Source organism: Gallinula chloropus, assembly GCF_964237585.1.
Source record: "Gallinula chloropus genome assembly, chromosome: 1".
NCBI classification, from domain to species: domain Eukaryota; kingdom Metazoa; phylum Chordata; class Aves; order Gruiformes; family Rallidae; genus Gallinula; species Gallinula chloropus.
In genome coordinates this window covers 97,828,023-97,852,539 of record NC_140085.1, presented here as the reverse complement: position 1 = coordinate 97,852,539, position 24,517 = coordinate 97,828,023, and the positions used below count along the sequence as shown (strand labels likewise).

At 40.1% G+C, this 24,517-nt stretch overlaps 1 protein-coding gene across 1 annotated transcript in view; it reads left to right on the top strand.

Annotated features, from left to right (window-relative positions):
• The window catches only part of PROS1 (protein S), a gene marked incomplete at its 5' end in the record, with an annotated part of 30,619 nt that extends 12,192 nt beyond the window's left edge, over window positions 1–18,427 (top strand). Inside the window, 8 exons of the mRNA XM_084275023.1 lie at window positions 5,517–5,638; window positions 8,155–8,273; window positions 10,364–10,553; window positions 11,489–11,656; window positions 13,393–13,561; window positions 14,696–14,844; window positions 15,653–15,866; window positions 17,845–18,427. Coding sequence (XP_084131149.1) covers window positions 5,517–5,638; window positions 8,155–8,273; window positions 10,364–10,553; window positions 11,489–11,656; window positions 13,393–13,561; window positions 14,696–14,844; window positions 15,653–15,866; window positions 17,845–17,990 — 1,277 coding nt within the window. The 3' untranslated portion in view covers window positions 17,991–18,427. The remainder of the gene's footprint in view (window positions 1–5,516; window positions 5,639–8,154; window positions 8,274–10,363; window positions 10,554–11,488; window positions 11,657–13,392; window positions 13,562–14,695; window positions 14,845–15,652; window positions 15,867–17,844) is intronic.
• Between the last annotated feature and the right edge of the window lie 6,090 nt (window positions 18,428–24,517).

The window sequence follows — 24,517 nt, the reverse complement described above, 5'->3', positions numbered from 1 at the left end:
GCTTATTTGGCAATTCCAAACTGGACAATGAGTTAGGAAGATTTATAGACGGCAATTGTCAGGAATGAAAACTGTGTTTAATCCAATTGTCTCAAAACCCTAAAAACTTGTCTTTATCCATCTGATAGGCTAATTAGGTGCTTATTTAGCCCTTGTGGCCAGGGGCCAGTCTTTGTCCTTTATATGTCCTTAGATCTCAGATATTAGAAAGCTTTTCAGTGGGGTCACTGAATTCCATTTAAAATAACATTCAGTTGTCTAATCCTTCCTCGAGGTATCTAGGTATGCTAGAAAATAACAGCATTAAAGTGAACTGATCTCCACCCTAGGCATGAAGGAAAGGAAAGCATGACAGTTGTATAAAAGATTTTGTATAAAAACAGCACATTTAAAATAACATTCCTAAATATCCAGAAAATGAGCTATGAAAAAAAGGAGGTGCAGCAAAAGAATCTTTCCTTGGGAGTGTTATTTTCTGAAATTAAAATCTGGAGGGAAGAACTTCAAGACAAAGTTTTCAAACAGTTATAGCAAGGTTGAAAAGTGCTGTTAGTTGCCAGTAAAGCAGCAAGAAGCCATTCATAAACAGGCTGTCATAAAATAGCTTCTTTGAGTATTGAAAGTATTTGCATAATTGTATTACAACATACTTTATTCCCCTCTACTTGTTTAGTTTCTGTTTAGTACACACATTAGGAATTGTTTCAGTTATAGAAGAGAAATACAAGCTCTTACTATGAAGGGAAACTTTCTAGAAAAAGTCAGTGAATTTTATTTTAAGTACTGCTCAAAACAAAACAGAAGGAGCTTCTTGCTGCCTGTGAATCTTTTGCTCCATGGCTTTTCATGCAGTTTTCTTGTGACAAAGCTGTGCACAGTGGTAATGATTATGTATTCAGATGTCTGCTCTTTGTCCAGTTACCATGGGATTAAAACATTATTGACAATTTTGTGTCCCTGCATGCACTGAAATGAGAAAAACTTCACAGTAATTAATCTAATTCTCACTCCTCTTAATACTTACTTCAGATACAGGGGTCGCATCAAATCAAATTTAAGTAGTATTTTCTTTCTGAAACATGGTTTCCAGAAGGTTGCAGGATGAGGACATTAAAACGAGCAAAGTCTTACCTCCTAGAAGGAGGATTATACTGCTAAGCTTTTAGACCTTCTTGTAACCACATTAAATGAGTCACCAAATCCTGTCTAAGGACAGGATTGTGCAGACTGACAGGAATGTAGCCTTACATAAATACTAAATGACATTAGCTTTTCATTGTCATACTGCATGTAGGTGGCCAAATTCAATTATGCTTATTAGAGAAATCAGGTTTACATACATTTATGCACAACTATATGATGATGGATACAATTAGAGTGTAACAGAAAAATGTTTTTTCCCCCTTTCACTCATTGCTAGGAGAATGTAGCTACAGTCCTTCATTCCCAGCTTTTGGGACACACTATCAGTGGAATATATCTTTACAGCCCAGTCTTTGTTTCTTAGAATCCATACATTTTAGATACAGAAGCTGAACCCATATTTTAAAGAATGTCCTAAGTTTTGGCATGTCTTTCCCAATATTTTTCTTCCTTCTCCGAAGGAGGAACTTCTCTTCAAGAAACTTAACAGAATCAGTTAATCATACAGCAGTCTGCAAGTTTGAGACAAGGAATCAGGGTTTCCTCTTCTCATGTGAATCATTGAACACACACACACACACACACACACACACACACACACAAAACACCCTGCCTACCCACATCCATGCTCTGGGAAATCACCATATTCCCTGGCATTATATTGAGTAGCTCCCTTCTAGGACATGGCATGCAGCTCCTTTGTGGCTGACTCTGTCATAATCTTAGCAACCTACCCAAACCAAGTTATTTTAGCTTTCTCCTGAAAACAGCTGTATGAACCCAGGATGCTGCTCAGATTCATGGTTTGTGTGACTTGCTCCTGCTGACTGTTTGATGATGTGGGACTGACATTTGGACAGATCTGTGGGAAGCCTTTGAAATAGCTCAGACATGCAAAGATGCTGACAGCAACTTGGAAGAAAAAAAAAAGCAGGATAATTATAGCATAAATGATTAAAACAAACCTCAGAAAACTTGGTGCCCTCCAGCCTGTGCACATCAGGAATTCTGTAGCAGGACAATTAGCTCCACAGAGGGAGATCCTACTATTTGGACTGATCAGGAGTTCCAGAACATCTGCTGAGGAAGGAGACATCATACCTATCCAAAAAGCTTGCCTGTCACTCTGCTGCCATAGTACACTGTGAAGGGAGACTTTACCCTTGAGCAGTAGGTTCATTTTGGGTAATGGAAATTTACAACCCTACAAGGCTGGTGTAGATCTCTTGAAGAATTGATGAAAATTCATCTGTCAAACTGTGTGATAAGCTTTTGTAATAACTTTGTAAGTTGCTGTCTCCAAGCCCTGCGCCTGAGCAACATGCTCAAAATCAGCTGTTGCTTTCAGAGAATTCAGCAGTCAGATTTACTCTAGTGCTACTCATTAACCAGTGCTTGTAGTTTTACTTTTGTAGTGCTAGGTGTTCAAGTACTGGCAGGGATACAGGCTGTTTCCCAGAGAACAGTGCCTCCTAAAGTGTCTACACAGTCATGGTCCTCTGCGAAGGGCACGGGAAGGGAGGTGCTTCTTGGAATCTCTCTAATCCAGTTGCTCTTGGGAGGTGCTAAATTTTTTATTTCCTTTTACATCTCCACAGTGAAATAGGCTATAAAGTTGGGGTTTTTTGTTGGTTTGAAGGAGGTTTTTTGGTTGCTTTTTTCTTTTCTTTTTTTTCCCCCTCTTGGTGTGCTTAAGGCTGGGCACATTTCCTGGCCTTTTCAGATGCCCAGATGATCAAAACCTAATTTTTTTCTAGAGAAACTAGGAAGGATAGGAAAGGACCCTTTCCCATTGCATAGTGTGGCTGGGTTATGGTTTGGATTTTGTCTTTGCCTCATTTGCGTGTTTGCTAGGATGCATAAACAAGAACAACAAAAGCTACTTCAAATCATAACACACTATCTTGTAGTCTTAGTTTTAAACAGACATCAGATTGCCAGTTGACAGAAGCTATTAGGAAGTGGCTTTCACAGCAGAACCCCTTTCATAAAGCTGAGCTTGCAATTTACTGGGTTAGGCATAATCATCCTCATCATCAAGACCATAAACAGTTTAATGGAAAGGACTTCACATGCCAAACAAAAAAGTAAGAGGTAATCTATTGATGGAGTCAGTCAATTGTACATATGCATCAGCAAAATATTTCCTAACAACTGACCAAATCCTGCCATGTAACTGACATGCAAGCATTATCTCCAAAGTACAGGGAAAGAAGTTTGAGTAAGACCCAAAAAGTAACACTTAGATGTTGCAACCCATCGTTACTCCCCTAAGTAGTACTACTGGTAAGAGAGGAAAAAAAATGAAATAGGAATTAAACCTGAGTAGAGGGTTGGTACTCTGCAGTTGCAGGAGTCTGCATGTGTGCATACATATATACATACAGAGCAATCCTTTTTAATAGGACAGCTTTCTCAAATCTGAGCAAAGATAAAACCCTTCTCACTAGCAAGCATTTCAGACCAGTCACAATTAAGTTTATATGCTCGTTATTTAAAACTAATTCAGTATATGAGAATGCAACACAGCATTTGAAAAATGTCAGATCAACTTGAAGAAACAGCCAGTACTATATTCCTAGATTAAAAATTCCTTTTGCTCAGATGACATTTTGGATGACTGAGGCACTTAGAGTAGAGACAAGCAGATGGATTTCCTGTGTAACCTTTTCTGCAGCTATGTACCCAAGACCAGTTAGAACCTGAACAAGCCAAAAAGCCACTCAAACTCTCTAGTTAAATTTTAGGAACTATCTTCCAGTATGCATCAAACATTTCCCTAGAACAGGAAAACATGCTGGTGACGCTGGTCAAAGGCTTGAGGTCTTCCATGTGTCTTTATGACCCAGTGTAGCCTTGGAGAACCTCCCAGAGCAGGCAGTGGAATAGTGTTTAGAGCAGTTGTTTTGAGCTCCGTGTTTCTAGGAGCATCATAATCTTAATGCAAAGAACTCCCATCCTGGGTTTTTTCCCCATCCCTCACTCCATTACAGGAGAGTGCTTTTCTAGTGAAATAGGAGCAAGAGGTGGTGGAGCTGGCTGTAAAGTGCTGATGCCACACTGAATTCTGTGCAGCTTGAATTCATACTACAGATTTCAGTGTTGTTTCCTATGGCTTTTAGTAGAATGCCCAAGACACTTGATTAGCTTCTAGCATGCAGTGCAGTCATTCTTAAACTTATTTAAACTAGCTCATATAATGGCACTGAAAGTCTTTCCAAGAGGTGACAGAGGAAGACCTCACTGTTGCATTCCATCAGCCTGCTACATCGCAGGAGATCATTCTCAGCTTAACAGCAGAGGTACGTGGTCATTCTGGAGCTAAGAAGGACTCAGAAGAGTTCATGGTAGACCATGCAAAGAGCGAACATGAAAGTTGGTATCAAAATAGACCAGACTATAAAAAGGGCATCCAGCTCCTGAAGACTGGAGGGTAGAACGGGTGATGAGTGGAAGGGGATAGAAGTTATGCAAACACCAACAGAAGACTGTAACTTCCACAGCCAAACATCAGCTTGCAAGTCAAGACAGTATTTTAATATTTTTAAAAATCCCCATCATTGTATAAACCAGAATTTTTTAAGTGCATACATTAATATGGAATTGTTTATTTCCCACTAGACGGGCCATTTGTTTCCAAACAAGCATTGCAGTTTCTTTAACCTGAGGCCTAAAATTATCCTTATTAGAATCTCCTGTGCGGGAAAGATTTTGTTTGTTTCTGTTTTAGAAATGTAACAGTTACATTGTCCTTTTACACAGCCTTTCATTTCTAAATTATCTACTGTATACCACCTAAAGAGAAAATGAAGTCACTTTACATGGTTTAGCTGATTCGCAGCTGAAATCAGATCAGTCTCCACAAGTCACTGTCTGAAACTTAGTTAGTTATGAGACAATTTTATGTTATTTTAAAAGGTATTTTGCCCTGAGGTTATTTTGGTTTTATGTGAATAAACCTTTCTCCACTTATTTGCCATATATATACGCTCTTAAGTTCTCGTGGCGTCTATTGGAAAGGGATCTGATCCAGAATGGCTTCCTGCCATAAATGGTAAGGACTTATTGAGATATCTTTCACTAATTTAGCTGCCTTACAGCTCAGCTTCTTACTCCCTCACAAATCAGACCAAGTTTTCCCCAGCTCTGTACACAAGCCCTATATCAGATTACTAGGTGTTATACAACCAGCAGGTAATTCTGGATTGTAAATTTTACATATGAGACTGACATTAGCATTAGCTTAACTCAGCAGCAGTCACTATGCCAGAGAACCCATCTTGTTCATTACTTCGTTAATTTCTCATGTTATGTTTCAGTCTGTGCCATGAATAATCTGCATAAAGATTTCTGTATGCTTCTATTTCTCTTAGATATTGATGAATGTGCTGAAAATGCTTGTGGTCAACTCTGTGTAAACTCTCCAGGAAGTTATAGCTGCTATTGTGATGGCAAGAAAGGGTTCAAACTCTCTAAGGACATGAAGAATTGTGAGGTAAAACTGCACTATGCAAAGTCCCATGCAGTAAATCACCAAGTTGGGTATTTCTTAATGACAAGATAAGTTAGGTTATGAAAATAGAAAGCAATTTGAGAACTGATTTTAAAGTCACTGAGAAAGTGCTGGGGAGTCTAAGCTGTGGTTTGGCTCACAGAGCAGTCCTGGTAGGGATTTGGATGCCATTCGGCTCATGTATGCTCATTTACAGGAATCCTGTCACAAGAAGCTTGCCTTAGCTTTTATTCCCTGCTGCTTCCAGAATAAGCCCCAACTTTCTCCTATCGAACAGATCATTCTGCCTGTTCAGTTTTATCTGAGCCATAATACTCCATTTGTCCATATGTTCCCAGGTTTTCTTTCGGCCGCGCAAAACTTTTCACTTGCTCTTTCAGAATTTGCTTTGCCTGTTTGAGTTAAAAAAACCTGGATTGTTTTCCAGAGTTCTCATCTGCCATAGCTTAAAAAAAAAACACTTGCCAGTTGAAGAACATGTTGCAGTTCAGTTCGAAATTTCGTGCTGCTCAGTAGCAAAAAGTTTGAGACTCTGAAGAATTCCAGTTCAAGGATTTTCTTGTGAGTGGTTCCCTGTATATTTCGAAAGGTTCAGGCAGGCTGGGACTTGTTATGTGAGGTGAACTCAGATGACTGCCAACAAAAAAACCAACCCCGCCTCTAATGCACTATAACAAAACGTGGCTTAAACTGTAGGAACAAGGTCTGACAAGTTCCAGCATGTAGGTAGTAGATCTTATTTGTACTTTCTGAAAATTAGTATCCCAACAACACTTGCAATCATTATATTTCATTTTACTTAATCATGAAAAGTAATTCATGAAATATTCACCTCGTTCTGTGTTATTTTCAATTCTGTTGTTCACAAGTTATTAACTCTGTATCCTGGAAGTGAGATCCAAGCCTTTTGATTGGAAAAAAGAATGGTTTTATCAGCTGAAAATATATGCAGTCCAAAACCAGAGACACTAGCAGCCATAAAATGAAGTAGCCATAAAATTCCAGATGAGCACCTATGCATTTAATGAAACTGCTACATTGTGAATACAGAAGGCAGAGTTTGGGAATGACATTGACTTTTTACCGAAGTACAGCATGTCTTGAGAACACAAAAGCCTTCACACCTATTCTTGGCTTTCTCATTCTGTAGACCTACTATACTGCCATCCTATAGAAGATATTCAAGGGTTGTTCTGAAGGATAACTTCAGATCAAAGAGACTTTTAGGCTCCTACTAAACGAAGACAGGTGCTCTGCACTATATTCTGCAAGAGTCTTCCCGCCTCTCTCCACGTGCAGAGCCTACTTCCCTATACCCAAGGGAAATCTGAGTGCTTTACTTTTAAAACAAAACTGTAGATATTACTTTCATTATAGCATCACAGTTTCAGAAGACAAGGAAGTCAACAATGCCTTTAAAACCAATACCTGACATTTGTTTACTGGATGTTTTAGTAGTTCAAACTTGTACTACACATCAACCAGTCATTATTCTTGGTATAAATGGCTTTGTTGAACACTTCTGGTAAATGAGTACCTGAAAGAATAAGCACCGTTTTTTTTTTCTCCTCTCATTGCAACTGCAGTTGGCAGACTGATTACTCACATTGACTTGGGCAAGAGCAGTAGGATTAATCCCAGTTTTGCATACTATTGTAGGCCTTGCAGTTGCCACAAATACTTAGAACTTCTTTTACATTTTTCCTGAGAATGTGGTCTTAATAGCTTCACATCCCTGTTAACCACTCTCAGAAATGTTAATTCAGTGCTATACCAGCAGGAACTGTGGTATTGATTTCATCAAAATTCCTTTCCAGAGCTCAGATAGGACAAGTACATTCAAGGAACAGCCAGATAGAAACATTTTCTATTAAACTGTAACTTAATCCACTTGTAGACTGTTAGTTTTTCCCAGAAAAACTGTTATAGCAGTACTAGAGATTGTTCAACTATGAGTAATTGTTCAACAATATTGATAAAGAAAATAAAAGATTTTTTAAATTTTTTTTAAAATCAAATCTTCAAGATACAGCTCTGCACACATTCACTTCTAACAAATGATCAGGTTTAGATTCCAGACAATTTTAGTAATGGAGCCTGTAGGGACCCAAGTAAGGTGTCACACGTCCTTTCCCTGGTGAAAGGAAAGCATCTGATGGAAGATGTGATTTCTTAAATCAAATACTAAATATTTAAATATTAGTTGCAATCCACCAGAACTGTGTTTCAACCAGAATTATCCTTTGACAGCTTAAATAAATGGACATTTCAAGAAAAAAGCCAACCCACCTCCCTTCATGTGTACATAGGTATTCAAGTTTAAAAAGAGAAAAAAAAAAACAAAACCAAGAGAAAGAACAGAGGTAAGCCATTACTTTAAAAAAAAAAAAAAACCACAAAACAAACCAAGACAGGCTAACAGCCAGCAGTAGGAGCTGCTTCATGAACTAGCATGGTGCATTACACTAACAGCTGTTCTTATTCTCTGCCCTTTTCAGCCTGTTACTACGTGCATCCCACTGAACCTGGAAAAGAATTTTGAACTGCTTTACCTGGCAGAGCAATTCATAGGAATACCTGTTCTGTACTTAAAGTTTAAATTGCCAAATGTCACGAGGTAAGTATCTGCTATTGATAAAACTATGAGATTACAGACATTTGTTTCCATTAATTTGATGAGTGTTTAGAAAGAGTGCATTGCATACATAAATCATACCATCTCCCCACTGGTTAAGATACCTTTATAAGAAGAATAAATGGGCTCATTTTCCTACACGTACCAGCACTTAAAGGAAGCTGGAGTCATTTGAAAGCAAACAGATGAGAGTGATGGGTCTGGAGTCAGTTTACAGCATCTCTTATAGGTTGTACCATGTCCTTGAGACACTTTCACCAGTACAGACAGCAGCTCTCAAGTGGTAAAACTAGAAGGCCAGCATGTTTCTTCCTGGGAAGCAGGTAGGCGGCAGAAGCCACTGTGTCCCGGCCAGGAAACAGTGCCCAGATGGGCAAGACATGCACCACAGGGATTCAGATGGGATCATATCTATGAGTAACAGAGTTGGACGCTTCCAGCCATTACAGTCCTGGTTAGCAATGCAGTTGTAGGGAGAGGTGTATGGGCTGGAAGAAAGAGTTCAAAGAGATCCAGACTTGAATAGGCAAAAAAGGAAGAGGATTGAGCGCAGTAAATTGAATAGGCAGTAGGTCCCATTGGTTGGTAGACAAGAATGCAAGAAGATTGGCCCTTCCTCATGATGGTTTACTCTTACCCTGAAGGAAAGATCAGGGGCTGGGGAGGGTGGGAGGCAGCGATACAAATACAGGAGGGCATTTTAAATTCTCAAAATAAAATTCAGATGTTATAGGTAAACAATTACTGTGTGGCATCCAGCTTTACATGGCTTTTGTTGGCATGTCACAGCCATTTCACTTCTGCTCTGGATAGAAGCTGTGACATACCACACAGATTCTGCTGAGAAATAAAACCAAACAAGTGCTTTCCCTTTGCCCCCCCCAACCGTGCTTCTTTTCATAGGGTGTTCCAAGGACACTGATAGAGCATAGTACCCTGTCTAGAGCACCGTCTGTATGATTTCCTTTACAGCTGTCAGCACAATTGCTAGTGGTAGCGACCCCTTTATTACTCTTTGAGTTCTTCACTGCGGCAGCTGAAATTGCAGTGTTCCCTGACTTACTGACCGAACAATTTGAGGGTAACAGCAGCAGCAGCTGCTGAGCTGGTGATCCCCAGAGCCTCAGAACCTTACAGAAGGCCATAAATACTGCAAACTTTTTTCTCTCCTGCTATTCCAAGTTGACCGAGCATTAATACTCTCCTGGAAGACCTTTCTAAGATGACAGATGTTTGAAGCCATCTTAATAGTCTCTGTGTAAATAGAGAATGATTTTTTTTTTCTGTGGGTCTACATAAGAGACAATGACATCTAGTGGACAAAGAGGGAGGCAGAGTGAATGTGACTCAAGTGCTTCATCCCAGCACCCTTACTTGTTTATTTTGTTGTCTTCAGCAAATCCTAACTGCCAGATGCTTTGGGTTTTTTTCATCCTTAATCTATTTTATTTAGTACAAATATTCTAGGAGACAAGGACTGTTTTTTGCTATACTTATACTCTCCCTCTTCCACTGTGCAGGTACTATAGCATAGACCATAATTTTGCTACATCTACACATTCAACCAACCACTGAGGTCCAGACAACAAATCCTTGAATCAGAGAACAACATACAAAAGGCAACAGTAACCAAAGCAAACTGCTGGGTTATAATTGTTCCTGGGCAACACTTGGCAGCCCTTTTGTACTGAAGCACTTCATAGATCATGTGGGTTTTTTTCTGCATCACACCTCCACAAAATACAATAGGAATGTTACATCTATCTTCTTACTCAAGGCGGCGTGATATCCTTCACATTTAAGCTCACAGCAAATCTGGGGAGCTGAACCAAGGCTCTTTCAAATAGCAGCTCAAGCCAGTCTCACAACTTCTCACTGGATTTGGATGGGCAAGGAATACATTAGATTCTGCTTTTGTCTAGTTGTGTACAAGTATCACAACTTAGACAGATATTACTCTTTCAGCCACTCTGCATGAACTTTGTTTTCAAACCCTATTAATGAATTATGCTAGGCTACACAGTATTTCATGTTTCCTGTCTTCTTATTAAGATTCCTTCTTCACAACTCAGATTTACAGCAGAATTTGATTTCCGGACATATGATGCAGAGGGAGTTATACTATATGCAGAGTCCCTTGACAATACAGCATGGATCTTGCTCGCTCTTCGTGATGGAAAAATTGAAATTCAGTTCAAGAATGAATTTGGAATGAAAGTCACCAGTGGAGGCAAAGCCATTAATGATGGGCTGTGGCATATAGTAAGCTTGAGATTTCCTCTCCCTTGTTCTTCCTTTCTCCCAGACATTCTGTCTTGATAAGTAAGATAAGGAGAAACTAGGCAACTATTCAAAAGGCCTAAAATTATGTCCTCAAATCCCAGCTTTGAAAATCAGCCAAGAATGCCTTACATCTGGGAAACCATGGCACCAGTTTACAGTTGAGAAAGAAGTAGTTACCATTGGCTGGCAGCATACAAATTATTCTTTTTACTCAAAAAAAAAAAAAAAAGGAAGTGGTAGAACATTAAGAAGTGTGACTGTGTGGTCAAGTGCATAGTTACTAGACACTTTGTGTAGAGACCAACTTTCATATTTGCCAGGTCAGAAATCCATCTTGTTCTTCAAGCTTGTGTACCTAAAGTGAAAGGCCTTAGGTATGCAAATTGAATTACACCCAATTATTAACATCAGTTGGGTTTTGTTTGAAGTTTTGAAAGGGGAGCAAGAGAAGCTAGGATTCTGCATAGACCTCCTGTTTAAATTCAGTGCAATGCCTAATAATAGCAGGAGCAAGCATTGAACCTGTTTTGTCTTCATTCCATCTGAAGATTCAATCCTCTCTAGCACATTGGAGTGGCACGGAGAATGGTATGCCAAATGTGGATTGGATATAAAGCAGTTGCAGAAGTCAGCTTCTAGCAAACTCTATAACTCTCAAAGCAAAATAATCAGCTCTGTGAGTTTTCCCAGGGATAGGATGGGAGTAGAATGGAAGATCATCTTCCTGTGGGCATCTGTAGATACAGACAGCTGTCATGGTTCAGGTTTACATGTGCTGTAAACGTTGATGGTATTAAAACTGTTTTACAAGTTAGATGTTTAGAAAAACATCAGTGATGCTTCAAAAAGGTGTATGTAATTAGTAGTTAAAATATTCTGTGTGGTTAGATATAATTGTTTGTGTTTAATTCTAGATATCAGTTGAAGAACTAGAACACAGCATCAGTGTCAAAATCGCTAAAGAAGCCGTGATGAGCATTAATAGCCCAGGAACTCTGTTTAAGCAATCGCAGGGTTTCTTGGAAACTAAAGTATACATTGCAGGGTTACCTCGCAAAGTGGGCAGCACTCTTGTTAAACAGGTAACTAAAATAGTAAGAGTAATGTTGATTAATGCTGTTCTGTTATTTGGTTTTGTGTTGTTTACTCAGTATGACAGAATCACAAGGTTGGGAAAGACCTTTAAGATCATCAAGTCCAACCGCTCCTGTCCTATACTAAACCATATCCCTAAGTACCTCATCTACCCTTTTTTAAACACATCCAGGGAAGGTGACTCATCCCCCTCCCTGAGCAGCCTGTTCCAGGCCCCGACAACTTTCAGTGACAATTTTTTTCCTGACATCTAATCTGACCCTGCCCTGGCTCAGCTTAGTGCCATTTCCCCTTGTTCTATCTCCTGACACCTGGTTGAAGAGACCATCGCCCACCTCTCTACAACCTCCCTTCAGGTAGTTGTAGGCAGTGATAAGGTCTCCCCTCAGCCTCCTCTTCTCCAGGCTAAACACCCCCAGCTCCCTCAGCCATTCCTCATATGATTTGTCCTCCAGCCCCTTCACCAGCCTGATTGCCCTTCTCTGCACTTGCTTGAGGACCTCAATGTCCTTCTTGTGGTGAGGAGCCCAGAACTGGACACAGTACTCAAGGTGCAGCCTCACCAGTGCCGAGTACAGGGGCACAATCACCTCCCTAAACCTACTGGCCACACTATTTTTGACACAAGCCAGGATGCCATTGGCTTTCCTGGCCACCTGGGCACACTGCTGGTTCATATTCAGCCTGCAGTCAACCAACACTGCCAGGTCCTTCTCTGTCTCAGAGCTATCCAGAGAAAGGAAGAGTGGCATGGAATCCATTTAGAAAATTAAAATTAGGTTATTAAACCACTGTTTTGAAAATAAACACTCATGAAGCTTTGTAGTCTGTCTTCAGTTAGGTTTCAGTTCTAAAAACAGAGCACTTATAGTCTAATCTTTCAGGATTCTGTAGCCTGTTCCTAATACAGCTTTAAGACTCCCTGAATCACCACCACTTCTGCTGTGAGAGCATTTCAGAGTGATTCATCTTTCTGGTGCTGGCTTTGGCTAAGCTCGAATAGGTATGCAATACACTGCGCAGGCAGCACAATGCGCTTTCATTTTTAATAGGTTTTATAATAGCCCAGGCTCAACAAGACCCATGATTGTTTCAGTCTTCCACCCTCAACAGCTCTGTCTTATGATGGGGATGGGTACAGTCAAGTGGTTGTGACTGTCTGCTTCTCAGTCCAGGAGCCTGCAAACTAACTGGCAGTCTGAACAGAGATGCAAAAAGTAACCATACTGTAGACACGATGCCTTTGTTTTCTTTTGAGTCCTTTTTTGCTCCAAAGTGAAGCAGGAGGAAAGAATATGAAGCAATGCGACAACATCCCCTTACTGAACAGAAAGTAATTCCAGGAATTTCTTTGTACATTGGTACAAGCAGAAAATGAAACCTTGAACAAGGAACAGTGCTAGTGATCATTGTCTTACAGCTACAGAAAAGCTGTTGTGAGCTAAACAAAAGGACAGCATGAACTTTAGAAATTGAAGCAATCTATTTTGTACAGATCACTAGCATCAAAATGGGAAGTCTTATTAAATCAGAAATACCTTTTGAAGTCTGAGGTACTAAACACATGCCATTTGTTTTCTCCCAGCATCAGCACTGTAACCTATACCATTGATAAGGCTATTTCTGGCTACCTAGAGATAAATTTATATAAAGTAATGCCTTAGCATTCACATTTTTTAAACAAGTTTTAATGCAAACACCTAGTGCTGTAATTCTTCTACAGATTAACCCTCGACTAGATGGGTGCATTCGTGCCTGGAATCTGATGAATCAGGGACATTCAGGTGTAAAAGAAGTTATTCAAGAAAAACAAAGCAAACACTGTTTAGTAGCAGTGGAGAGAGGATCCTTCTACCCTGGCACTGGAGTGGCAAAATTTCAGATAAACTATGGTAAGTATTTTTCTGTCCCTTTTTTTTTTTTTTTTGGACTGGTGATGAAACTGATGAATTGTGAAATAAAAAATAAGAAGGAAGACACAAACTAATCTATACACCACTGCATCCACAGTGATTCACATAGCTTCTGTTAGAAATTTGCTTGAACGAGAATTATGATCCCATTAGTGTCACCCACTTAATTTCTCAAGTGCTTTAGGTTAAGAAGCATATTCTTTATTTGCAAAGGATGGCATTGTTAAGCACTCACTTTCCAAAGATCTAATTTATCCCCTGTTCATCAGTGGGGAAAGCTATCATATTACACACAGGAAAAGAGTATTGGGTATGGAGAAAAAGATCATCAGTAGTTTCATCTGTGCAATTTTGCTTCTAAACAGACATCTAATCTTGAGGATTTAGGTACACCTCTTGCTCCTTCCTGAACCCAGACCTTTCTTGCCTGACCTCCTGTCCTAATTTCAAAATTTCCAGTCCAGGAAATGTGTACGAATATGACTTCACCTCATGTTTTACAATTTCCACTTGCTCAAGAAACTACTAGAAATCAAGAAACTATCAGATTTGACTCGTGGGGATGGAGATAGGCAGGGGAAGGGAGTTGGCGAAGAGACATTGGAAGAAAAAATATAAAAACTACTATTTAAAGGGTTAATGTCATCTTTTGTATTAGCTTCCCTATGAACACATCATATGAAATTATATTTGCACTATCTATGTACTTAGTTTACACATCTGCATAGTCCCACTTTAATAGTGGGACTCCTTTGGAATATAAAACCATATGAGCATATGAGAAACGGCAGTCTTGTACTCAGTGACAGCAGTTTATGAGTAAATATTTTTGGGGGCTTCATTTTGAATTGATCTGTAATGAATGTGGCACCTGTTCCATGTTAGAAGGGAGAAGGTAGCAAAAAACCAACCAAGCGAAATTCAACAAGCAGAGAGGATTAGGGAAGACGCAGGATTGAATTTAGTTGGTTGGTTAAGATTTACAGTTCTTTCTAAAAGTTCCAAAGTTCACTGTTTTTTTTCTGGATATATCTAATTTTTTCCACAGTGGGGGCAGATGAAATACTAATTTTTAACACTATATTAATTTTAATTATTCTTTTTTTAAAGCAGATGATCTTGACAGTGCTGAAGATTGGCTAATAAATGTGACGATGACCATTCGCCCTTCCACGGACACTGGTGTTATGTTTGCCTTGGTTTCTAACAACACAGTGCCTCTTGCTTTGTCCATAGTGGACTCCAACTCCTCTGACTCACAGGTGATCTTACAGTTACCACAACAGCTGATATGTATATAAGTAACACCTCTTGGTTTTGTTTTATTGAATTTACTATGCCAGTTGTGAAAAAAAAATCAAACTAAGAAAAAAGCTACTCACACTGACGGTCAGTTGAGCCAGTCTGCTGGATTAGTATTTTGAAAAGCACTTACATCATCTAGTGCTCTGCAGAAAATATGTTGCTCTTAATGATTGCTGCAGCAGTGACTAAGCACTCTTATGTCAGGTACTACCCATTACGTGATGTCATCTTTAACCTTTCCCTCCGAATGCACAAAGCAGAAAGGGAAATAGGACAGAAGTAGAATGATATTATAGTAATGGCATCACGTTAGTGTCAGTTTATAAACGGATCTTTTGTCCTTAATTTTCCATGTACATCAGGTAGCCTAAGATAGATTATACACCGTGGCTAATCCATGCTTTTGCTTGAATAAAATCTATAGCAAACACTTGGTTATCTTTGAAACTATAGCAGTGTTCATTTTACATGTAAGAGCAGCAACACATCACCTCAGAACCATAGCCAAAGATATTTTTTTAACTTTTTCTTTTACATTAAACCTTTTTACTTGCAAATTTAAGAGTATAAATGAACAACATTCATCACCAAAGGTGACAGTTATATGTCAACTTCAGTAACCTTTCCAACTAAAATTACAAGTTTTTAAAACACAGCCATAAAATTTTCTTTTCTTCCACTTCCAAATATAAAATGCATCAGAACTAAAGTTGTGTATTGAAGTTACATATGACATCTTTTGTGACCTACCATTCTTCCATTTAGAAAATCATCGTGACCATTGGAAGCATCACTGTTGCACAACTGGAATCCAAGAAGTTATGTACTCCCAGAAAAGTGCTGGTTGGACTTCTGGTAACTAAACATCAGCTTGAATTGTCCGTTGATTCTCACACACAGAGAACCAACTCAGAACAACTGGCTATCCTACATCAAGCAATGATGGCAAATGTTGTTACCTACTTGGGAGGCCTGCCAGGTGAATTATATTTCATTAATTTGATTATTTACACAAGCCTGATTATATTCAGCCTCACTCAATTGAGCTAGAAAAAGCTTACAGCTGCACAAAACAAAACAGGGTTTCCTCCTCCCTAAATGCTGATTGTCTCATCCAGTCTGGTCAGCTTTTGAAGGAGCCTGCTTTTCAACAGTAGTGTTATTAGGCCCATTGAAAGGCACAAGTCTCTCTAAAGGTTTGAGTGTAGAACATGTCTTGATTTTTGAGCTGGAGAGGAATGAGCACTGCATATTTCTGGAATGCCACCAGCTGGCACAATTTAGGAACTGCATCAAGCATGGAAGAAAACCAGCCATTTATAAGTAAATTAAGCATCAGAAGCACAGAAGGAGAAGTCAGGAATATGGTTTCAGCAGTTAAACTCTGGCAATCTTCATGAGACAGAAAATGTTGAAACTGCAAATATTTTGTTTAAAGCATGCTGTAAGTCTATCCCCAGACTTAAAGACACATACAGGCATCATTTTGTATAGGAAGCATACACATTCTTATTTATAAACAGTTTGACTTCAGGGGAAATGACAAAGAAAAACAGCACTGCTACAGATGAGGAATTTTCAAAGCCTACGATCCTCAGACTTGAAGGCTGGTAAAAACACGATGGTTACATTACTACTACCAGAGCTTTTCTGTAACCCTTGCTGAAGTTATTTTAGAGAGATACAAATCCCAATTCCTAAAGAAATTCTAAGAGTTTGCTCAACACAGTCTTGCACTGACTTCCATTTTACATGTGGGCTGCAGTGTAATAGTACTGCCTTAGATACAGCCAGTCTTTATCTGCAGTGTGTTTCTTCTGCAGGAGACAGGGGTGCACAGGAGTAGAAAGAGGGGATGAACCATGTATCCACTGGAAATGATCTCTTTAGATATCTCATCCAAGGTAGCACACAAAGGGGAAGTTGCAATTATGGTTTCACCCTCTAGACTTGCTTGTCAGAACAGAAGCAAGGTGTTTAGGGCTGCACTGCAGGTACCACAGCCTCTGTCTGAAGTGGTGGTTGTCTCATAGCCCGGGCCGATATGTTGGAACTTGTTATCTGCAAACCCTCATAGGCTGGTAACCAAGGATGTAAGAAGATTTAGGCACCAGCTATGACAATTCATCAGATGTTGGTTTTGTATGGATATGCAGTAGCTTGGAAACCAGATAACCAGGCAAGTTCAATTGAGATTGAACACATAGAATGAGAAGAATGCACTAACGGTGTGGTACCATCACATACCACAATAGGTAAGCGTTGGTGGTTTTGTAATTCCAGGTCACTTTTAAAAGAGAGAGGTGAACTCAGCATTTTCTTAGTAGAGGTGAATCAGTAGGTTAACTGAGCCTTAGTAACTTAACTAAGATTCAGGTCATGTTTCAGATGCTCCTAATCCCCGTGATACTTAAACCATTCTTTCCTTATACCTAAATGAGCAACAGATAAAGTGAGTCTTTACAGAGAATTCACTTCAAAGAAGCAGTAAGGAAACAGTAAAATGTGTGGATTTCCCAGGGGTCCTATATCTGAGAACTTGCAGATTTTAACCCAGAGTAGCTTTATGGCAAAAGCAAGATCGTTCTTTCTGTGACCTCTAAACCCATAAATATTTGTTTGTTGGCAAGGACAAGAACAGTGGACTCCAGGAAACATACTGCTGGTTCACAGTTGTTAATACAGGAAATGCTACTATGAGAAACATTCATGTAGCTGGGTTTCTGGATAGGAATAGGCTTCTAAGGCATATTTCAAATTTTACTGATGTTTTTCAGCTTTGCCAACTTTATCTCAATCTTAAACAAAAGGAAGACCCACCTTAATGTTTCCTGCCAAACTGCTCTTTCTCCCCTGTGGCTGACTAATGGAATTTTTCCCCTGTGTTTTTGCTAATCTGAAAAAGACATAAGAATTCACATGCCTTGGCCTAATCCACTGAATGTGTTTCTGTGCAGATGTTCCTCTGGGTGCCACGTTAGTAACTGCTTTTTATAACGGCTGCATGGAGGTGAAGGTCAACAACAGACAGCTGGATCTGGATGAAGCCATTTCTAAACACAATGACATTAGATCTCACTCATGCCCAGTGATTATTCAGTAACCATTCAATTCTTAATTTAACTTTTTTCTTTCAGATATAATTTGCGCAATTAGTCTTATGCCATAATGAAGCCTGTATTATTTTATTCAATATGTGCCAGGAAAATAATCAATGGCATGTTTTTCCTCCCTTTATATATAGAAGGGGGGAAAAAACCAAAGCACAATTCTCTTCAGCTGTAAAGAGACAATCAGGACCAATATTCTGTAAAATGGTCTTTTATTCATATCCGTGATAAATCTTAAAGCTAGATTTATCTTCCATGTTCATACTAGGTCCTTGATATATTTAATTCGGAGATGAAGCTTGGGGAGTTCTGTTTGGAACCAATTTTACTTCTTGTTTTTCATATATCAGCACGAAGTTACAAATTACAGGTTTTGGTAATGTGTTTGAATTGAAATTAAACTTTTTGAAGCATAACATACAAAGAAAAAGTCTGTACAGGTTTTGTAATGTATGCTTTTGGGAAAGGAAAAAATACCCAGGAATTCAGAGCTCAAGGGCTCTGTGAGTATGTTTACAAGTTGTATCAATATTGGCAACACAACTTTAAAACTGAAATGTTCTTGTAAGTAGCTCAGTTTTTGAAAAGCAGCTCTTTGTATACTGTACCAGCTTTAATCTTCTATCTTAGACTTTTAGTAGAGTTCTGGGTCAGATCGGGTAATTTACTTTCAAAGTGGGTTAAAACACACCCCAAGCAATTTTGGAAAACAGAGGAGATGGCTTGAAAGAAGGAGCTTTGGTCTTCCTCATAGGATATAAAACTGGAATTTGCAAAGCTAAGCAATCGAGGCAAACATTTATTCCATTTGGGACAAATCTAGCACTCCTCACTATGAGCACCCTCTAACAGTCCATCATATTCCCTTTATTTAGGTCACCCTTGTGTTCAGACCCCCAAATAGAGATTTGGGAGCCCTGCCACAGTTGTGTTTCTGACATGAAAGCCTTAATTTTTGCTAGCAATGTCAGAATGTAAAGCCATATTCTGTTCAGCCAAATCTAGCAGAAGAGGTGATTATAAAAACTGTTGTCTCAAGTGTGCTCATTTCAAGCATTCCTAATATTTCTTTAGCGCCCTTCAAGTATTCTTTCCACTTCCGACCTCATTTTCACACAACCAGAAGTCTCCCTGTGCCCTCACCTAGTGGTTTTGTTAACCCCATACCAACTAGATAGTAAGACAATTGCTCTAAGTGATGAATATATACTCTCGTCCATCAACCGGAGACACATTTATCTGCCAGGTTTCTTGACCTGAGGTTTGCTTTCCACTGAAGTGGAAACGTACGTACAGAAGGATGGATTGTGACAACATTGATTTTGAGGATTGCCTTTCTCCAGAGATACTCCCAGTGACATTAGTGAGGTTTCTTTCGTTGTCATCTAACTGTGGTGTATCAGTGTTGCAGAGCCCATCTTTCAACATCACTGCTTTGTCCGAGGTTACTTCACTTCCCACTTGTGTAACGTAACACGGGCTTTGTGCTGCCTTTCACAGCAGCCAGCCTCCCTCAGTACAGCCTCCGAATCTGCGCAGCACTGGTTCATCTGTAGCCGCCTGTCAGCAGGAATATCATACAGCTGACACCCAGGGGCTAAGTGACAGCGAGCTACCATGTCACTTTCCTAGCATGGCATGTAAGAAAAGCCATCATTTCTCCGGACTCCATGGAGGAGAATTAACTGCAGGAAAGCATCCCTCCCTGCTCTCCTCCCATCCCAGTACACACATTCATCATTCGGGCCTGAGGTGAAGAATAACTTGACTGAAGTAAGCAGGGTTTGCACACAAGGCACAGCCAAATTGGGACTTCAGGTGTCAGATACAAAAAATGATCACGTGTATCTGAGCAGTACACAGTGAATCCCCGAAAGCCCTTGGTTCAGTCTCTGCCTTGTACAGCACACAGGGAAATGACAAGATGGGAAACACAAAGTAAAATATCAGCAGGGTTGTAGGTGGCTTGTGTGAACAGAAGAAAAGGTTTAGGTGTTTGGGGTTGGTTTAGGTTTTAGGTATAATAAATGGTACAGAGGTGAAATTAAAGCAAAAGTCTCTTCACATTTTTTTCCGTGGAAGATGAGGGTATTGCAATGAAACCTCTGAACTTTTTTTAAAGTGCCTCCCTGTTGTAAGAACTAAATAAAGCAGCATTTGCAAGTTTCTTTTAATTTTAAGTTGTATTTGCATATCTTTGTTCATTTTCATTACATAATACTCGTTTTAGTGGTCAGGCGGCTTACCCAGGAGATTGCAATAATCTTCAGCATCAAAGAAAAGAATTGGCTCAAATTAATTTGCTATCCAAACAGGTACCACTCTTCTCTAGATAAATTTTAAAGTTTATGAATTGTTTAATATTGTCTGAAGAAGTAAAACTTTGCTTAAAACTGCATGTGGAAGAAAGGAGACCCATGAAAGCTACTGATTCCTACCTTTTCTCCTTCATCAGAAATACTTTGTTGTATTTTTAGGCGTTACCATTTCAGTGTTCGGTGTTTATACAGAACAGCTGGACCTGTGCTGTGCTTTTTCAGCTTCTGTGCACCAAGTGTTGCAGACCAGTATGTCCTAATTCCCTGGAAAATGAGATGTAGTCATGGAGCTGGTTTGCATTTATAACCAGGACAGCTTCCTGCTTGCACGCCTGATCGAAGCTTTAATGCCTGCATGTCCTGGTAGAGATAACTGACTAGATTGAGTGCAGACACCTTCACTTGATATTCAAGGTGAACTCTAGAGCCATCATCTTCAAAGAAAGAGATGCCAAACTCATTTTCAGTCATTCCAGTCCTGCTTATCGCTGAACAACGCACCGATGCTGGTCCTTTAATTTTGTTAGTCGTATGTACATGCTTAGGATTTTGCTGCCTCAGCAACCTTGTTGTGTCAAAGTAACCACCCTGACGTGGGAGCAATTCCATGTTTCATCTGCCAGAATGGTTGGGTACAAAAAAAAACCCAAACCCAATACAATGAATACCATAGGAGCTCATAGCCAAGGGGTGAATTAAGGCATCACCGTGTGAATAACAAGAGGACCAAGATACTTGACATTCTTTTCCTGACAACACAGTCCTGCAGCAGCAGTTCAGAGCCAAATGACCCTGGCTTCTGCCATTTTACAGGTTATTGTCAAACACCGTGGTGCAAAAGTGCCAACAAGATGGGGATACTGTTGTGTGATCACTGGAAATGAGAGTAACCCTTACACAAGCTTCCATTCAAACTACCCACCAAACCCTCACAGTAACAGGGCTTGATGTTCATGTTTTTAAAAAACATTTCCTGTCTGCAAAAATAACTGTACCCCCAGCATTACACTGGGCACGTCCTATAGCTCCAGGGGTAGTTACAGTTCAGTAGGAATATGTGAGCGAGCAGCTCAAGCATAAGCTGGTTCTGAGTAAGGTAGCTCATATGCAGCTTACAGACACTGGAATCAACCGAGTGGCTGCAGACTGACACAGCTGTATTGTAATCCAAGACTTCATTGTGTTGCTTTTTTTGCTTAAACAAAAATCCCAACAGTTTGAGCGGGTTTTTTTGAGGAATTTATAGCATCTCAGCAAATTAAGAATGTGGGAAAAACCACAGGTGACAAGAAGCCAGTGTCACAGAATGTACTCTGCAGAGCCACAGATACACCCCTCAGGATGATGGCCATCAGATTTGCGACAACACTTACAGCAAAAACCCCGCACCCCCCACCCCACCCCCGAAGCCAGCAGGTCCGTTTCGAGCAAGTCATATGTGCAAAAGTACTTCAAAAAGTGCTGTTTGAGTAATTGACATTTTCATACACAAACATTAACATAAAATCAGCCTACGCAGAAATCTGTGCCAGAAGATTTTCCAAGTAGTGTGGTGCTTCCTTCCTGACTCTTGATTTTGGAAGCACCAAAGAGGCAGAAACTCAGTCCCACCTCAGTGCTCCAACATCTCTCCAGTCTAGCCTGGGAGAGGGATGCATACAACCCCCTACCAAAGCCAACACTAACCAAAAAACAACGCACACCCCAAAACCCAAAACCCACTTTGATCTAACAGATGCTTTCACCTCTGTTCCTCTCCTACTCTATCCCCCTCCAAACACATAAACACCTCTTTCAAAGAAACACAGTGCACTTTGAGCCTCAATTTTACATCACTCAGCATGGCAACAAGTTGCCCAAAAGTCCGGGCTGCCCCTAACCCTGCTCCCCAAGGCCAGCTTTGTAAATGCATCTGTTTAAACAGACATGCTTGCATGTAAACTGAAGTCCTAAACAAGGGCTTCAGGAAGCCCTTGAGTATCTGTCATTAGAAGAGCAACTGAGGCCACCAGAAGTACATGGCTCGGGTTTGTGATGCCAGACCCGCTGCGGACTGAAAAGCTCACTCGTGTGCTCACAGCAATGCTGGCACCCAGCACAAGTAAACAGAGTGGTGAGGGCCACAGGACTGGAGGGCAATACTTCTAGAGCTTACTGGAGACTACAACATCATGAATTGCTAGTTTATAAAGGAAAGGTTTTAATCAACAGGATGTAAGAAGACCACTTGCAAGGCAGACACTAAATTATACCTGAATTGCTGCAAGTTTGGGATAGCACAGAAGGTACTGAGTAAAACCAGCTTTGCTTAAAACCCCAAGAAAAGACAGTTTCTCAATAAACCAGTCAGTATTCTGGGTTGCCATTCAGCAGCACCTTACCTTTCCAAGGAATGCTTTTTCCCCTCTTCAACAATTCCCATCAGCCAAAAGCCTGTTGGGTTTTAGCTGTGTGGTTTCTAGTGTTTTCTGCAAAAAAAAAAAAAAAAAAAAAGAGAATAAAAAAAGCCAACCCAGTGATAAGAGCAAACCTGATTCTTTGCTAGCCTATCACAAAGGGTGTGATCATCCCCACCAGCTGGTCACAGACTCCTGCTAACACAGCCCATCCAATAGCTATCTCCTCTGAAACTTGGGAGAAGCCAGCCTCGTGCTCTAAGGTTTCCTTCTGGAACTGAGGGTTGTGTGGATTTAACAGACCTGTTTGCCTGCAGCAGGCAAACCCCATCATCTTGTGACTCATGACTTTATGTTACCACATTTGGTATCAGAGGTAGTCAGCAACCCACACAGATGAAGTTTGTGTCCTGGTCTCACACACGCTTTCAGAGTCTTTTGGAGGATTTATTAGTAGTTCATTGGCAGCTTCACAAAATCCTCCCAGTGAAGTCATTATGCTGCATTTGCCATTTTCCACAGATGTGAACCAGGATCTGACCCAATCTGCCCTTCCATCTGCTGGGGTGAGCCAAAACACCCAGTCCTTGGGGTGCTCCACCCCGAACAGGTCAAACAGTCAAGAGGGACTTCACAGGTTCTTCATAGGTACAGAGATTTTTTACACAAGGAGAAACAAACAATATTTCCAGGGATGCTCCATATAGAAAAAGATTTTTCTCTTTAAATAAATAATGGATAAGAACAAACATTTCAAATAAGATGAGCAGTTACTGTAGGTCTTCTTAAAGCAAGATGAGGCTTGCATTATTGTTTTCCAAACTTTATTTACATGGGGAAGACTTTAAAGAAGTCTTAAAGAAGTATTCAGGCTCAATTATTTTCAAACAAGCAGACAGAATGTAATTCAAAAAAATACTTGGGGCATGATGTGCTGGTAAGTTTTTTACATGTCACTGAAAAGCCTGACCCTTGGCTTAAATGATGTGATGATTATTTTCATATTTTTTTCCTGCAGAAAATAAGATGTTTTCTTTTTCACTGCTGTAGCAAAGCAGGTAACTGACAGGGCTTTTCTCTCCCCTGTCTGTGCTCTGTAGCAACCTTTCTGAACTGTCTTTGGACTTCTATCAAAAGTTGAAGGCACCAGGTGTCCCAGGTTTCCCACTATTAACAATATCAGCTGAAGCATTCAGCAGTTCCTTGCTCTGTTTTGGGTGTCGGTGATGTCATTAGCTGAAGCTGGTGAAACAGAGCTATGGCCTATGATCTCAAGGGCTGGAGATGCAGTTCAGCTCATCTATTAGAAAGTAAGAACAAACTTTGCCAATGTTTCAAACAACCAGCTACTGCCAGAAGCCTGCAAAGAACTGTTGCTAACCAAGGATGAAATTGCTCTAGTCAGTCTTACCTTACAGCCTGTTGTAGGCCTTGATACAAAAAACCCCACCCCAACCAGTGAAACTTTAAAAGTGGACATTAGTTCCTCAGGAATCTGCCCAATGAATATTAAACAGACCCTCAAAGCATTTCATGCCTTTCCCCAGAACCAATTAGTTTTTCTTCATTAAGTGCACTGATTTTTCTGCTGCTAATGCTGGGTTTAACTCCGAGCTCGCAGAGGATGTGTGTGTAGGCAGATGGCAAAGAAACACATGAAGGAACGGTCTGCAAGGGTGCTGAGGGACATTAGGCATCTACCTACTCCTGGAAGTCAACCACTATGCTACCCTTCATGCCTCTGAAAATCTGTTTTGTTACACGGGAGAGCCTGACCTACACAACATTTTAAAGCCAAAACTTAAA